Raw genomic sequence first — 18,351 nt, 5'->3', positions numbered from 1 at the left:
TAGGTGAGAATAAATCTGCTGTAGGCATAAGATCAGGGAAGGCCAGAAACATCAAGCCAAGAAATTTGCAATGTATTCAGTAGGCAAATGGAGAGTGACTGAAAGCATTTAAATAGAAAAGGTGACTCATTAGAAACAAACTTTTGAAAATATTAATCTCAGTGTCAATTTAGATGACCCTTGAGGACATCATGTTGTGTGAAATAAGCCAGACACAAAAGGATCCTATGACCTCACTTATATGAAATAATTAGAATATGAAATTTCATAGATTCAGAAATCAGAATACAGGTTACTAGGGGCAGGAGTGGGGGTGGAGAGTGGGGAATTAATGCTTAATAGACAAAGAATTTCTGTTTGGAGTGATGGAAAAGTCCTGGTAATGGATGTCAGTGATGAAGGCAGTGATTTACACCAGAATAAAATTTTAAAAACAAACATAGAGCTGTACAAAACAGAGAGTGAACCCTAAAGTAAACTATTAACTATGGAATGTAGTTGATATGATTATAATAATATTGGTTCATCAGTTGAAACAGAGGCACCACACAAATGCAACAAGTTAAGAGTAGGGAAAATCATGTGCAAGAGGTGGGGGGTAGATGGGAAGTCAGTATTTTCTGCATAATTTTTCTATAAACTTACAAATACTCTAATAAAAAAAAATAAAGTTTTTTAAAAAGTGTGAATAGGACCTACGGATAGGGGAAAGACTGGAAGTAGTGAGACCAATGAGAAGGGTGTTGCAATTGCTCAAGCAAATAAAACAGGATCCTCCTTGATGGAATGGTAAAAAGTACTATAAAATCTTTTTCTAGAAATCAATTAATCAGTTTACCAGAAATCAAAGCAATATGTCTAAGAGATTTTCCTTGAATGTATTTAAATTTATTTCCTTGAATATATTTAAATATAAAGAGAGATGCAGGAAAAACATTTTGCAGAAGGGTATTAAGGAGAAATACTGCCAGATTTAAAAATCACATTACATGGTGTAGTAATTTAAACAATGTAGTACTAGTGCAGAACTAGAATAGAAATCAAGTTAATAGATAAAACAATATAAACTTAGCATATGATCAAATGGACAGTTTGACCAGTAGAAGAGAATAGATTATTAAATAAAGATATTGAAACAAATGTCTCACCACTTGGGAATAAAGGGTATTTCTTAGTTCACATTATACACAAAAATAATCACATGTGGATTAAAAGGATAACTGGGGGAAAAAATTAACCAGAAAAATAACTCTACCATTCTAAAATACATGTTAGAATATACATATTCATATTTAGACTTAAATAAATGCATTTAAATTGACCTTCATTTCTTCAAATGGAAAATGAGGAACTTGGATCGGATCATCTCTAAGGTTATTTCCAGTTTTAACATTCTAAGAAACATGAAATGGAGTGGGGGAAGGAAGTCTAGTAATTACATATTTACTTAGATTTTTTAAAAGTGGCACAGGCATGAAATGATGTAGTAAAAAAGTCTTAGGATTTGGAAGAGTGAGGGGTCTAAACATTTTACTGATCTTACCAAGTCCTGTCACTGTAATTGTTGCCTGGGACTGGATCTTTCCAAACTGGTTTTCAGCTTCACAGATATAAGTTCCTTTATCGCTCGCCCATAAGTCTAAAAAGAAGAGATGGTTTATTCATTCAACAATGTCTATGGGGCATAAACTATATAGTAGGCACAGCGCTGAGATGTGGAGATGAAAAGTAAGGTACCTGCTTTCTGGTAGTTCCCATTCAAGGGGAGACTTACAAAGGAACCAGCAATTACAGCACAGTGTGATAAATACTATAGTATGTGATTCACAAATGGGCTGTGGAAACACAAAGACAGGAGTGACTAATTGCAAGAAGGGATGTTAGGGTAGAATCCACATAGGAGGTAACATATGAGCTGAACCTTAAAGAGCTGGTAGAATAGAGGAAGGGTAGTCCAGACCTAATGAGGTGCAAATGCAAAAGCATGACTTGAAAAATCATATTCTGTCCAAAACCATTATCCATGTGGTGCAGCAGTGCTCCAAAATATGTTTACCGAGTGCGTTGAGTGTGCCACAATGATAGGGGGAGGTTGTTGGTGTGGGAGGAGTGGGGTGGGGAGGTGGGGAGTATACAGGAACCTCTTACGTTTTTTACTGTAACATTTTTTGAGATGTATATATCTTCAGAAAAACACAATTTACAAAAATGATGGGGGTGGATGGGTGGGGAGTGGGTGATATGGGAACATCTTTGTTCTTTAATGTAACATTCCTTGTGATCTATTAACTTTAATTTAAAAAAGTGTTAAATAAAAAAAAAAAAAGAATAGGAAGAAAGCTCTACCACAATTGTATGCTGCACTACCACCCTGAGGATGTTTTGGAAGTTTGTGGGGGATATATTTAGTTGGCACAGTGACTGGGGGATTCTGGCATTTTGTTGGCAAAAGCCAGGGATGCAATGCATAGGGCAGACTCATGAAAAGAATAATTATTCAAAGTACAGAAAGACTTCTGAAGTTCCCACTGGAAACCAATGGATTTGATAACCTCTTTATAATAATATGAGCCTAGAATCTAATTCTGTGCAAATAGAAGAACATAAAAGAATGGTCTGTCATTATAGAAAATGGCATTATCAGTTTGGAGTTTTTGAGTCACCAATCCCACACTCCTTTATCAGTCTTCATTTGAGTTACTGAATTCATGGTGATGGTACATGAGAGTGTATGCGTATGGTGTAGAAATTGTCAGAGCACTTACATTTCACTAAAACATTTTGGACATTAACTTTTTAATTATGTAGGTTGATCATATATATAAGAATTTCTTTTTTGGATATTAAAAAGGATATTATGAAATATTTGTTAAAAAAAGAGGGTTTTGGGGTCAATTGAGATGACAACTACTGGCTTATATATTTTGTGTGTATAGTCAGGAAACTGAAGATGAAGAGGTAGGCTGGTGCTCAACGAGTGAGGTTTTGTATTGTGGGCAATATGGGAGGCAAGAGATTTTAAATAGGGGAATTATTGCAATCTTTACAAATATCTTAACTACAGTAAACACAGTTTAATTTATTGATAAGATTTTGACAGAGAAAAATGCAGCTTTCCATGTAATGCAGAACTGCATCTGGTAAACTTATGCAGAGTCCACTCTAAACAATAGTAAGCAATCGTTTGGAAAGGAAAATTCAGCAAATCACCTGGCTAGTAAAACATTCATTGCTTGTAATCAAGGAATTTTTAATATTACCAACTCTTGGATTGATTTGTGTAGAAATGCAAAATACTACTGGGAACTAAGTATCTAATCACCACTTTCCTTCCAGATGATTTATTAATTTAGACAACTGGGTAACTGTTTCTCAATATATATTGGCCTCTTTTATTCTTCTGTTTGATTCATCTTTTCTAAACAAATTGTTTTTAAATCTAATTTTTTTTTCTCCCTTTAGGATGATTCTCATCACCACCTGGATAACTGTGAGATTCCCATTTGTTCCTTTCTCTGATCTCTCCTCCTATCTTTCAGAAGAATCCTTCCGAAACCTCACTATCACATGCCTTTTCCTGCCCAGGAATTTGGGGGCTCTATATTTTCTACTTCATCAAGTGCATTTCTTCATTTTGACATTTTAGATCTTGCACAATCTTAAGCAATCTGTTGGGTACTTTCCAGTAGGTACCATTTTTTGGTCATGCACTCAGACTGTGAATTATAAAAGACCTGAGTGAAGGATTCTATATTTGGCTTTGATCTTTACCACAAAGCTTAGCACTTATAACTAGACAATTTAATTTTATTTGGGCGTTTAAGTGGTTAATGTACAATTAATTTTGCCAAAAAGCATGGAAATCACTGATGGACGCTTTCTGCAAAATACTCCAAAGATCCAACTGCATTTAAAAAACCTATTAATAACCTAAATAACATTCCTCTCCTGGTGCTACCATCCAAATGTTTTTGATATTATTGAAAAAATACAAAGTGTTTTCAAATATTTTAATGCTAAATAGCTTTCAAGTGAAATTTTCAGATGATTGGATATTTGATTTTTTAAAATCTTCTGCTTCAGGTAGATATAATTGTGGATCAAGGAGTTTCCATAGGGTGTCCATTGTGTTACTATATATTGGTGGCCAAAAGAAAATTAATTAAAGTTAACTAACTACTAGTAATACTTTACTTTTTTATACAGTAGGTGGTACAAAGAGTCAATGAAATGTGAATGTGTATCTACTTACCAGTCAAGTGACTATTTGCAATAAGAAAAAGTGAGGTATGAAGATGTCATATTACTTCATAAGTCTTTTTGACAAATTAATGACTTACCTTTGAACAAAATATAACCATTTTGTGGCAATTCCCAAATATACAAATTCAGTACTATGTTAAAGTGAAATGCAACAAACATAAAATATGTTGTCAAGATTAATTCACTCTTTTAAATATAAAAATAACTATTTATAAAACACAGATGTATAACTTATATATACGTATCTGTATAAAATATATCTCCTTTAACTTACTTAAAATAAAGAGGGCTCCTGTTCTTAGTTGGCTGATGGAACTAACTGAAAATGGTCTTTGGAAAATTGGCAGGTTGTCTAATCTTCGCCACTTGACCTTTGGTTCTGGATAACCCTGAACGTAGCAAGGTAATGTCACATTCAAGCCAATTTCCATAGATACATCAGTAGGTTCTTGTATGAAAACTGGAGGTGCTGAAGATATTTTTAAAAAGATAGGTCATCATTAGAGTATATAGACACATTAAATAAAAGTCATTAAAATTCGACAGATTGAATTTGAATCAAATCAGTGTTCATATATTATAAATTTACCCTTTAAATATTCTTGTCTGATATAGAAATAGTACACATTCATTTTTTGCTTTATAAATAAATACTGGTGCAGGAAGGTAAACTATTTTCTTAAAATAATAGATGCTGAGAAGACAGAGTTTACCTTAAATAAAGAGTATTATTCATTTCAGGAATTCTTTCCAATTTGAGTTTCTGTCATACTGCTCAAAACTTAAGACTTTGTTATAGATAATGTGGCCCTGTAATGAAATACTTTTGACACTTTCCAAAACTTACTCCCCTTACTGAATATTTAAGATGAACTTAATTTATACCAGAATTCATTCTTCAATAGATCACTATATAACACAATTTACGGTATTTAATTCTAAATTATATCCTTTTTCTGTATCACATTCTTGCTACTCCTATCTTTCACACTTTCAAGTATAAGAAATTTAAGATTGAGATGAAATTATATAAATTAAAGTAACAGAATGTGGTATTTGTTAAAGGGAGAAGAAAAAGTCCTTAGTATCATAAAGTTAAGAAATGATTAAGAAATTATAAAATTATAGATATGAAGGCTACAGATAGCCATATAAGTCAGGTAATCAGAGAAGGTAGGAAGAGTTAGAAATATATTGGAGACACATCTTTGGTAACAAAAGAATACAATAGTAGTGAGGAGGTAGTCAGCAGACTAAAACAAATGAGGCTATCATTATGACCCAGTTAACTTGTTAGTAATGATGTTTTAAGTATCATATAGAAAGTATGACATATTATATATCTGCTATATACTAAGTACTCTAAATGTTACTATATACTAAATACTCTATATGTTACACATAGCATACTATATGTACTCTACTACATATATGTGCATGCCCACAAACAATACTATACATAGGGGAAACATATAGGATACTTAGAGAGGCAATGGATGAAACCTGCTTAGATAGGGCTCTAAGCGGAAATATCCAAGGAAGGACTTCTTGATAAAAATCAAGGTTAAATGTTTGTTAGAAATTACAACTATCACTTACAGTCAACTTCTGGGTTAAATGTTTCACATTAATAATCTCATTTAATGTTCACAATATCCCACTGAGGTAGATATTCTTATTACAGACTTTAGGGAAGAAGAAACAAAGACGAAATCTGCTAAATGTCACATGGAGTGGAATGGTGGGGCTAGTATTCAAAACCAGGTCCGTTTGACTCCTGAGTCACAGATCTTTGTCAATTTGTCAAGCTCCCTTCCCTAATATATTCTTACAATCATCCATAGTCATGCTGTTCACCAGGCTAATAAAAATGAATGTAGAGACCACTACTTCATTTTACATGGGAATTCTAGAGTTTGAGTGCAGTTTTCTCAGGGGCACTGTTAGTGCATTTTTAGTCTGGATTCAAGAGTCTCCCCTAACTTTGCAGCTCATTTCCCACTATTTCTCTACACAAGTCCTCAACTCTGGCCAATCAAAGTTCTTCGCTCTTCACCAAACAGGGATTGATCTTTTCCATATAAGTTCTTGTGTTATGGCCATTGCTCTCAAATGCAATGTCTAGATCTCTAGCTGTTGAACTCTTGGCAATTCCTTAGTCCAGTTCAAAAGGCCCTCTTCCATGACCACCCCAGTAGACATGATTTCTTCTTTGACCACCCCAGTAGACATGATTTCTTCCTTCTTCGAACTTTTCAGAGAACTCACTCACTGCCATTGCCACATTCAGTCTTTTAATAGAGTATAGTTATTTTTCCTACAAAATTGAAAATTCTGGATCGTTTATATTTGCAGCTGTATTTCTATCCTTAATAGAAACTTACATAGGGAAGCGGACTTGGCCCAGTGGATAGGGCGTCCGTCTACCACATGGGAGGTCCGTGGTTCAAACCCCCGGCCCCCTTGACCCGTGTGGAGCTGACCCACGCGCAGCGCTGATGCGGGCAAGGAGTGCCATGCCACACGGGTGATCTCCGCGTAGGGGAGCCCCATGTACAAGAAGTGCGCCCCATAAGGAGAGCCACTCAGCCCGAAGGAAAGTTCAGCCTGCCCAGGAATGGCGCCACACACATGGAGAGCTGATACAACAAGATGACACAACAGAAAGAAACACAGATTCCTGTGCCGCTGACAACAACAGAAGGGGACAAAAAGAAGAACACCCAGGAAATGGACACAGAGAGCAGACAATGGGGGGGAGGGGAGAGAAATAAATGAAAAATAAATCTTTAAAAAAAAATAGAAACTTACATAGTGTTTTCTGCATTATATGTAATCACATCATATTTGTGAATGAATTATTTAATCAACATTAAAACACTTCAACACTAATCCAGTCTGTGTAAGTGTATATGATGATAATATTCTTGACCTGGTACATTTACACCTGCACTTTTGAAGGACATATGGCAACTTCAGAGGCTCTATTATTTGTTTACTGAGCCTAAAGAAAATAAAGTCAAATACAATTGGACTATAGGTTTTTTAAAAAGCAGTGTTTCTGTGTTTATATTTCTCTCAGTCTACATACATAGGAATTTGACTTAAAAATAAGAGGAAATGAACATATTTTTATAATAGTTTACAGAGTAGATTGCTGCTTGCTCATCCTAAGTCTCTAAGACCTCTTACTTTTTTCTGGAATAGTTAGCTGCAGTCATTTGTTCTAGAACATGCAGCTTTTCTGGAAAATGGAGGTCAAGTATAAAAGTCTTAGGATGTGTTAAGCTTAGAACGTGGGCAGATAAAATGTGAAGATGGGACAGAAAATAAATTCCAGAATAGGGAAAAGATATGCAAATGCTTTGGATTAACTATGTGTTTGTGGGAAAGAGGGGAGAAAGCGGGAACTATTTCCTGACACATTAGAACATAGGCATGAGTTAAAATAAAGACAAATTAGAATTTTCAGAACTAAGAAAGTATAAAAAAGGTGGAGTTCCTGGCATGTCCAGAAAACTCAGTTAAAACAGGAAAATTCATCCGTGGTTAAGAAGCTCCAGGAACAGCATCAGGCACAAGACAAGCACAAGACTGGAAAATAGGAAACATGAAAAGGTCACTGGTTAGACAATGTAGGTTCTAATACCACAAAATAAGGCAAATGAAAGTACCAGGCACTCGGTAAGCAGCCAAGACAGCATCGATGACAAGCAAACCTAAAAAACGAAGAAACTCCAGACTCTGGCCAAGAAGCTTTTTAAATACTTCCTGCTCCAGAGTGTGACCAACTTGAACTCCAGGTGAATTGCATTAGGTGGATGGTAAACAGATTAATAAGAACGGGGGATAGGGAGCAGCTAGTGAAGTAGTACAACAGTACAATGTACAGCACTTATACGGAGGAGACTGTGCTGCTTAGAGAGGGTAGGAGCCCACAGAATGGTTTCAGTTGGCAATTCCACTCTTCTCAGTCTGTAATCGTCAATGAATTGTTCTACCTCTCTCAGTCTGAAATAGCTCATGAATCTAAGGGGAAATAATATTTTCTGCTGATATTGTTTAAAAAAGACAGTCTTTATAAATCATTCAGCACATAATAAGCCCCAAATATCAACTATACTTAATATACAGTGAATATATTATAAAGTTGATTTATTAATTCTTAGTTCTGGAGTTCAGTACATTTAGTTTTAATTTCATCTTCTGGTTTTATCATATGTTTTGTCTGTTGAGATCATGTTGAATCCTCTGTGATCACTTAAGCATTTTGTACGTAAGTGCCTTGAGAAATGCGCAGGGCTGCAGCATGGTACAGCTTTGTTTTCACTTATAGGTAGATAGTACTACATGCACACTTCATTTTGAAAATATAAACATTTAAAACAGATTGAGCATCTTTTTCTAAAATTTCATCCATAAAATCATTTTGTTTCCTTTAGTGATAATAAAATATATATGCCCACTATTGCATTTCTTGCATTATACTAATCTAACAGAGGTTTGTCTTTCCAAAAATGACTGGACAGCTGCTGTTTTAGAGACTAATCTAGGGAATGTATAACATAGTGATTTTGGTGGTGGATGAAGATTGTATAAATATAAGAACGCGCTTCTTTTACAAAGTGCTAACAATATGGTGATATATGGGAAAATTACAACTAGCATAACTTATGGTTGTTAGTTAGCAGTAATAATATTCCAACAATGTCAAGAAGATATTATTTCAATTCTAAGAGACAACAATAAAGGGTTATAAGAAGGGATGGAATTTTTCCATTTGGAAACATTCTAAAATTGACTGAGGTGATCTCAGTACAACTCTGTGATGAAATGAGAGCCACTGAGTATACACTTTGAATGGATTGCACAAAGCACATGACTGTATAACACAGTGGTGTATAACGCAGTGATGTTATTCAGTGGTGGAAGATGAACTGTGGTTAACAAGACAAATTTGAGAATGTTCTCTCATGAATGATAATTAACATATAATACTAATATAGAGTGATAATAATTAGGTGGGTTGGGGAAAATATATGAAATGTAAGATATGGGCTATACTAGCTAGTAATATTTTGATTAAGTTCTTTCATAGTTTGTAACAAATGTTTCATAACAATGCAAGGTGTTTGTGGTAGGGAGATGTATGGGAGCCTTGTATGATGACATGAATGTTTATTTTGGAAATTCACAACTTCCTCTCATTGTTTATGTATGTTCATGTATGAATGATATACTGCAATAAAATTTTATTTATAAAAGATAAAAAAATAAAAAATAAAATGGCTGGACACACTGTTTTGGTTCTTCCAAACCACAAAACACAAAACCATAGTATATGCCTGAAACCTGTATGTTGGGAATGCTGCAAATAAAATTGCTGCCAGGCCAACTTTTTGTTTGATGTCGCCGATTTTCTTTTCCACCAAATGACTTCACAATTCACTACTCCCTGTTTAAAATAATAAAAGGCCTTTGTAACTTTCCCTGTTCACCTGAAATGTCCATAACTTAAAGCTGTGAAAAAGGGAAATAAGATAAAAGTGTCTCACTGCAAGAAGCTAGGACTCAAAAATAATAGTAAACTTAAAAATAACATTTGGATAACAAAAGGGTTATTGTGGCAGAGGAGAATCATTGGTATGGGTGACAGTAATGGGGGATGCGTGGGAGGAGGTTCACCTGGGGCATACCTATAAGGCATATGATTGCGTTCAAGTGTTCATGGGGCACTGTCACAGTGAGTGGAGATTCACACAATAACTGAAAGAATATTGAATCCCATCCTGGGGCGTTCTGCCACAATCTCTAATGGGACAGCAAGAATACCCTGAGAATAGGGGCAGCAACTAGTGAAGGAGAATGGTCCGTTGACAGGTCCTTGAAACTGATGAACTGTACTTATGAACCTTTACTTTTGAAATTGAAGTTTAGCCTAGTATTATAGGGTGCCTAAAAGTTATCTCTTGAGAGCCTTCTTATTGCTCAAATGTGGCCTCTCTCTAAGCTGCACTCAATCTATAAATGCATTACATTTTCCCAGGGTGGGACATGACTCTTGGGGATTAGCCTCCCTGGCACTGAGGGATTACTATCAAGCACCAACTAGCGATGCAACTGGAAAAAGACTTTGACCAAAAGGGAGAAAGGGTAAAGACAAATTAGTTTATATGGCTAAGAGACTTCAAAGTGAGTCAGGTCATTCCAGAGGTTATGCTTACATACATCTCAGCAGGATCTCATTGACTGCCCCAGCAAATATTGCCTCAAATAGGGGGCTCCTAAGGGCTATGAGGAAATCCAGACACTATAGGAAGGGCTATAGTTCAGGAGTTTAGTGTCCCACCAGTGGGCCTTACTTTTTAATTTATGCTCCCCTGTGAGGCAGAGTTGGTCTGAGTTGTGGTTTCCCTATACATGGCTCTTCTGCTCCTTATAGGTGAACCTATAGTTAGTACTAGAGTTGATAGGTGTATGTCCAAGAGGCTTAAATCTTTGGGCTTTCCATATGCCAACTGGGCCCTGAATTGCAACAGAGTTGCTACACCTACTCTCTGTTCACTGGTCTCACCCAGGACAACTGACAAGGAGATGATGGACAACGCCCATCCCAAGGAACAGAGAGAGTCTACAACTGCAAGCAAGACAGTCCCATCCATTTGCCCTAGGGGATCTAAGCTCCCTCTCAATTAGAGGTGGAATGGTCATTGCCATCCCAGAATCCTCAGGATTGGGGAATGAATGATAGACTAGAGTAGAATTACTGGCACTCTACTACAGACTTGTTGTGATTCTAGCAATGAAAGAACTTTTATCATTGATGTAAACTGTGACCACCAGAGGTTCTGAGGGGAGGGAGAGGGGAAAAATAGATATAATACGGGAGCATTTTCAGGACATTGAAATTGTCCTGAATGACCCTGCAATGATAGATACAGGCCATTATATATCTTGTTATACCGTGCAAAATTGTGTAGGAGAGAGATAAACCACAGTATAAACTATAATTGACGCTTAGTGGAAATGCTTCAAAACGAGTTCATTATTTGTAACAAATGTACCACACTAATGAAGGCTGTTGTTAACATGGGAAAAAGTGGGAGGGCTAGGGAGTGGGACATATGGGAATCCCCTATAATTTTTACATAACATTTATGTAATCTAAGTATCTTTTTTAAAAAGTATAATAAAAATTATATAAATTTATAATTATTTTTAATAATCTAGTATTGTTGATATTACATAATAGGCCCACAAAGAACCATCTTAACATTCATGATAGGGATAAAACACATGTTTCTTCTTAAGCTATAAACTACTTAAATGTATATCCAATAGTTTGGGAATACAAATGAACACATTTACATACTACTAATAGTTTAGTACTTTGAGTTATCCCAAGTCCTTGTTTTTTAAATAAAGCTGAAATGGTGACTCTCATATTAAAAGTTCAAAGCTACACACTTAATCTATTATATGCACATATTATGTATATATTCTCTATTATTTTTTAAGAATCAAAGAATCAAAATGATCACTTAATGCATAAAGTTTTATTTATATCTTTGATACGTATCACATCAAGCAGTTTCAGGAGAACAGTAGTAACCACTGATATGCTGAATGTCCCCGAAGTCCAGATCCCACATACTATGCGTGGGTGATGTTCTTTCATTTCATCTGTACACCCACCCTATGAGGTAGGTACTAGGTACATCATATTTTATAAGTGAGGAAAGGCAGAGAGAAGGCACATAGTCAATAATGAAAAAGGCTGATTTTCTAAAACCCATTCTCTCTCCAAAGCTCACATATAAATGCTGGGGAAATTTCTGGATCTTTATTTGTTTGTTTGCTTGCTTTTAAACCTAACAGTGATAGCCACAACTATCACTACAACTGTGATTTGCACAGTCCTTGGCAGTTCCATCTGCTATCTGTTAGGATATTCAATAATAGTTTTTTTGTGGACAGACAGGTCCAGTCAACCTTTGTGAGATGCAATGAGCAGGATTCTAATGGTGAATAATAACTAGTGAAGCCTTAACAGAAATACGAATGGTTGACGTTAATAACAAGTTTGTAGTGGCTTTGTCTGCTTGTTTGTTTAAAGATTTACTCTTTATTTATTCCCCCTCCCCAGTTGTCTGCTCTCTGTGTCCATTTGCTGGGTATTCTTCTTTGTCCGCTTCTGTTGTTGTCAGCAGCACAGGAATCTGTGTTTCTTTTTGTTTCGTCATCTTGTGTATCAACTCTCTGTGTGTGCAGCACCATTCCTGGGCAGGCTGCACTTTCTTTCACTCTGGTGGCTTTCCTTACGGGGTGCACTCCTTGTGCGTGGGGCTCCCCTACGCAGGGACACCCCTGTGTGGCACAGCACTCCTTGTGCGTGGAGCTCCCCTGCGCACTGCGCACAGGCCAGCTCCACATGGGTCAAGGAGGCCCGGGGTCTGAACCGCAGACCTCCCATATGGTAGGCGGACGCCCTATCCACTGGGCCAAGCCTGCTTCCCTGTAGGTTTTTTTTTTTTGGCAATTGTTACAGTATCAGGGTTGCAATAAGCCAACAATTGAATTTATGTTAAGGGTTCCACCAGGACAACTACTGGAACAAAAGTTGAGAAAGCCATTGTTTTAGAAATGTCCTAGAGGGTGAAGATCTTGAATATGGGTAAAGATAAAGCAAAGTTCAGTTCAGCTCAAAGAATGAGAATAAATACAAAACACATGTTGGGATCTTTCCTAATCCAATGCAATTCACCTCCATGCAGACAACACTTGCCCTTATATGTTGTGTCTCTGTTGAGAACAGAGAACTGCAAAGGCCTAGAACCTAAATAGATGAGCAAACAAAACCATGAATGAGTGAAGAAAAATGTGTAACATTCTTAGAGTTTACACAAACTTGGAAGGGGAGAAAGTGCTGTTCCCTTTTGCTGGGAATAACACCTGAGGCTGCTTCCCTCCTCCTCTACAGCTAGAGGAAGAATGTTAGGTAAATATGAAATATCTGTTTAAGAAGGAAGGAGGAGTAGAACAAGAAAAGGTGAAAATTGAAACATTGTGCTTAGTATATCTCTTGAACATAATTATTGTGCATCTATTGATAATCACCCTTCCTCATCTGGGTCTCACATTTCCAGAGGGATTACTTGTAGTTTATACCCTGCCAAGTAGATTCCCCCAAGATTCCAGTCTCACTTCCAAGGCTATTCTCTTATTAACCACAGAGTTTAGTCATGGTTCAAACACTTCTTGCAGTGCCATAGAGAGATTCTACAGTGGCCTTTATGGCTAATTGTACCCTGAGGCCATAATCACCAGAAATAGAGTATTCATCAGACAACCCAGGGTGAAGGGGATCATAAGTTCTGAGGGAGCAAACCTTTCAGTTGACAGAAAACAAAATACTAAGTTTAGAGGGCCATAATTTCATTTAAAGAATTAGGATAATGAAACAAAAATGTTTTATGTTAATTTAGTCCATAAAAAGATATTTTCTTTATAGTTCTAATTTTTGTTAAAAATTGTCATAAAAATCATCTTATAAAAATGAAAGTACAATTTAGTGAATGCCATATTTTGTGAGCTTTAATTGATGCCAGTGTTTAAACTATCTGTATAAATTAAGCTGCCAGGTTCTTTTTCACACAAAGAGAGTAGTGTTGTATTTCATGCTTTACCATACTATATAGAGAGTTTTATCAAAGAAGACTTGAGATGGAGGAACAAAGAAGAAGGCATAAAGAATTACAATTTTCATGTACATGTTGTATCCTTTACATTACAGTTAACCATGATCTGCAGTTAGTACGTTATATTATGCACTGGGAAGTAATTAAAAGTGCTTTTTTTTTTTTTTTAAGTAAAAGCATGACCTGCTACCTTTGCTGTCATCAAATCTCCAAATTATGGTCTAGGGCCAAAGTCTAATTTCTGGCCTCCAGATGTTAATGCTTAGGAATTTTGGTGTCAGATGGATGACTGCTGCTAGGAAAATATTTGGCAGTATGTGATATACTGCTTAGGGCCACAGTTTCTGAAGTCAGACAACCTGAGTTCAAATATCCAGGCTGCACCCCTCCCTTGTTCGATGATGCTGGTCAAGTTTCTTAACCTTTCTTAAGCCTCAGTTTCCTTGGCTGTAAAATGGAGATGCCAATAGCATCTTCCTCTTAGGGTTGTTGGGAAGATTTAATGAGATAATGTATATAAAAGTGCCTGGTAAATAAAAAGCACTTAATATATTCTATCAGTATTAAAAGTCTGAAATGCTCAATCTACTATTGCCATTCTGATAAATATTTCTACCCAATTGTTTCAAAGTTATTAAACATGGTAAACAGGCAAATAAGTTTTGAACTAAGCCTGTCTATCAGCATGGGACACTTACAGCCAACATCCAGAGTTATCTTGCCAGTTGCTCTTCCAGCATCATTGATGGCTACACATGTATAATCTCCAGCATCCAGATCTTGTATTTCTTGAATCTTTAAAAGTCCCAAGAAAGGATCAATCATGAGGAATTTTGAGGACCTCAGCTCAAGATCCCCTAGTCAAAACAAAGGGGAGAATATTAAACATGACAGTATTTACATAATTCACTCTGCCATTGATTTGATTTCAAAACTTATGAAATTGATTGCAACGTGTTGAAACATAAATGTCTGGCACAAAGTAAACACTTAAACAATGTTTATACAACGAAGGAATGAAATGTTCCTTGGCATTGAACTGACTTATTAGTCTGTATAATTCTTCTGGCTAACCTATAGGCAAAAATCAGGCTCTATAATGAATTAGGTAAAACATTTCCTAATGAGCTCTTCTTTGAAGCTACATTGGAGGACTGGGAAAGGGTGGCAGCTGTAACTATGGCTGCATTAGGTAAGAAGGGAATGGGATGATGACGGCTGAAAAGAGGTTTCCACCATTTCTTTGTGGCAGGATGAATTTCAATTATCCAGTAACTGATTGGGAGACTAGGAGTCTCCTTATTTTGGCTAACAACCAAGTTTTTGGTTTGCTGAAAACTTTTACTGGGAGGGCATAAGCCAGCTGAGAGGATTCTGAGGAAGAAGAAGGAGCCACTGCTGGCTGGAGAGGCTAGGGAAAAGAAACAGTGATGAGCAATTTCTGACAAAGGCCAGAGTGATTTCATTATATAAATTCCCCAGGATAACTCTAGTAAAATCTGTATTATTCATCAAAGTTTTTGAAGTCAGAGTTAAGTTTTGGGGATGGGGGAGGGTGTCCAGAGAGTAAATGTGTGAAAGATGGAATGACACATTGAATTTGAACCTGATAGGAGGTGAGGATGACCTAAGAAAGACCAGTTATGCCTGGGTTAACTGTGCATGTTATATTTCACCACAGCATCTCATATCCCCTGAAAACCACTTCCACTTGAAGACAGGCAACGCCTCAACAAAGCTGTGAATTAGGTGAGGCCTCTCCTTATCCCTGCTCTTCATCCAGTGTGTTATCTAACCTCCAAAGAATGAGATTAACTAGGATAAGCAGTATAAAGGTATATACTGCTGGATGTTTAATGTCTGCTCAATGTCCACATCTTTTTTGGTTGTATTTGTAAAAGGCCATAGAAAATATTTAGGGGATTCTAAAAACTTCCCGGAGGTTGGAGGTCCATTGCTCTTAGGGATTCATAGCACTCCCAGATGTCAAGTCAGAAAAGACACCATCTAAAAAGCCACATACGAGCCGTGTACCTTGGGCCTAAGGCCTATGGAAGAAGCTCCCTTAGTATCTGCAGGCAAAGAGAACCCAGGAGTGAGTAATTCTCTAGGATGCTACAGGAAGCACACTAACACAGGGTAACAGACAATTCTCTTTTTGTTTTTATATTTTTGGAAGGAAAGGAGGTCAAAGGCACTCTAAATTTAAAAACAAAAAATTACATTAGCATCCAACTGCAGTGCCAAAAACAAACTATTTTTTAGCATTCCAATATTTAAAACGCTACGCATTCTCTTAAGCTTGCTACTAAATACCATGCGAGAAAGAGTGAAGCAACCAAAGCCATGTCTATATGCCTCTGGGAAATTTTCATAAATAAAAGCAGATGATGTTGACATAAACTTTCCTCCCAATAAAGGAGGATACAGTGTGATCTAGCTGTTCATCAGGTTTTAAAATGTTTGGAGTTTTGGAATTTATTTTTTCCTAATTTCTTCTATGTCAGAGGACATAATTTTTTGCTGGAAGCTTTTTTTATAAAATAAAAATGTTTAAAGAATAGCAGTAATGAAACAAAATGTAAATTGGAAAACATTGTTCAATGAAGTTTGCATTTTGATTTTAGTCTCAAGATCCCTTTATATATATATATATATATATATATATATATATATATATATATATATATATGAAGGACCCCCAAAGACATTTTATGTAGATTATATTTATTTATATTTAGCATCTTAGAAATTAAAATGAGAAATTTTAAAATGCATATAACTAATTTCTTTTAAAATAACAAACTTGTGACATTTTAATATAACGAACTTATTTTAGGAAAAATAACTATTTTCCAAAGCACAAGAAATTTAGTGAGAAGAGTGGCATTGTTTCCTTTTTTTTTTTTTCCTGCAAATTTCTGTAATATTTAGCTTAATAGAAGACAGCTGGGTGTTCACATGTGCTCTGCAGTCACTCTGTTGGATACCACATGCCATAAAACCCCCAGCAAACTCCACTATATGCAAGTGAGACAATTAGTATGAAAAAAGGCAAATGAAGTCTTAGCATTATCATGAAAATAGTTTGACCCCAGGGACCTCCTGAAAGAATTATGGGAATTCTCAGACAACACTTTGAGAACCATCCAATTTCTTGAGTATTCTACCACAAATGTCCTTCTACAACAGTTTAATAGTGTCCTTGATTGTCCTTTGAACCCTCTTCATTATGCTCATTTCCAAAATTTAAAGTCTTAAAAATCTGAGTGAACATTTGTACTTAAGGAATTTCTCTTTGATGGTGTGAATGTATTGTTTTTCTCCTTTAAAATACCTACTTTATTTAAACAGAAAGGCATGAAGAAAGGAAAAAAAAAAAAAGATATTCTTATGACTAGGTCAGGGACACTTCTGCTTCACCCTTATGGATTACAAGAAGGAGGATTTCCCTAACCCTCCTAGCGTCTTGCATCCCCACCACCCTAGGTGGCAGAGAAAGGTCCTGCTGCCTCCCCCTTTCTCTGAAGCCAGTCTGCATATAGAAGAGCTTGCCTTGTGGTTCTGCTCTTGGTGGTCCAGTCAGTAAATTGCCTCTCTGTGATTAGCAGGGTAAGTTGGCTGGTCCTGGGGCAGCTGTACATATTGTTGATAAAACAGTGGAGGCATGTCCTCCAAAGTGGGCTTTCCAAATTTAATGCTGCATTCTATCTCTGTTGATTCATAACTTGGTATGGGAAATGGGATGTTATTGACTGTATCTGGTGAACTCCAACATCTTTGATTGAGAAAAGGAAGAGGGACTTGATTTCAGAATCTTCCATGTGGTGGCGATCAAGTAAGGTGACTTGAGCGTGTTCCCTCTTTCCTCCCTGTGCTTGTAAGTCATTTGTGGGAACAAGGCTGGCATAAAGACTAACTTATTCAAGAAAGCAGACCCAATTTGGGAAAATAAAAGACTTCTGTGTGACTGTTACAGTCAGGCAGAAAAATCAGCATGCTCCATTATTTTCTGAAATTTTACTTTCAACATAAAGTACTGACTGACATTTTAAAAAATGAAATACTCCTCTACAACACGCTTTTTCTGGATCTATTTAATTAAAATGTGAATTTTCAATTAATACCTATTTCATTTGCAATTCAAAGATTTAAGTATTTTAAATAAGTAAAAAATAGTTTACATTAACTGAAATAAACCTGAAAAATGAGTAAATCCAGAAAAGTGTTCTTATCAGAGAAAATATAAGACTAGAAAGCATTTAATATGGATAATCATGTAAATGGCATTATCTTTCCACTTTTATTTGTATTATTTAAAATTTTTTCTACATAAAGCCTTTCTTTTTCACCTCAGATACCCCAAAAGTTTGAACCTGAGGTAAATTCA

The 18,351-nt window shown here is 36.1% G+C and overlaps 1 protein-coding gene across 1 annotated transcript in view; it reads right to left on the bottom strand.

Moving 5' to 3' along the window:
• The window catches only part of HMCN1 (hemicentin 1), a 515,334-nt gene that overhangs the window by 243,330 nt on the left and 253,653 nt on the right, over positions 1 to 18,351 (bottom strand). The window contains exons 15-17 of the mRNA XM_004468435.5: positions 14,660 to 14,818; positions 4,538 to 4,732; positions 1,544 to 1,639 (exon numbers count right to left, since the gene is read on the bottom strand). Coding sequence (XP_004468492.2) covers positions 1,544 to 1,639; positions 4,538 to 4,732; positions 14,660 to 14,818 — 450 coding nt within the window. The remainder of the gene's footprint in view (positions 1 to 1,543; positions 1,640 to 4,537; positions 4,733 to 14,659; positions 14,819 to 18,351) is intronic.

The sequence above is a fragment of the Dasypus novemcinctus genome, chromosome 13, assembly GCF_030445035.2.
Source record: "Dasypus novemcinctus isolate mDasNov1 chromosome 13, mDasNov1.1.hap2, whole genome shotgun sequence".
Taxonomy (NCBI): Eukaryota; Metazoa; Chordata; class Mammalia; order Cingulata; family Dasypodidae; genus Dasypus; species Dasypus novemcinctus.
The sequence above is the reverse complement of the archived record's forward strand: the minus strand, read 5'-3'. Positions and strand labels throughout refer to the sequence as shown.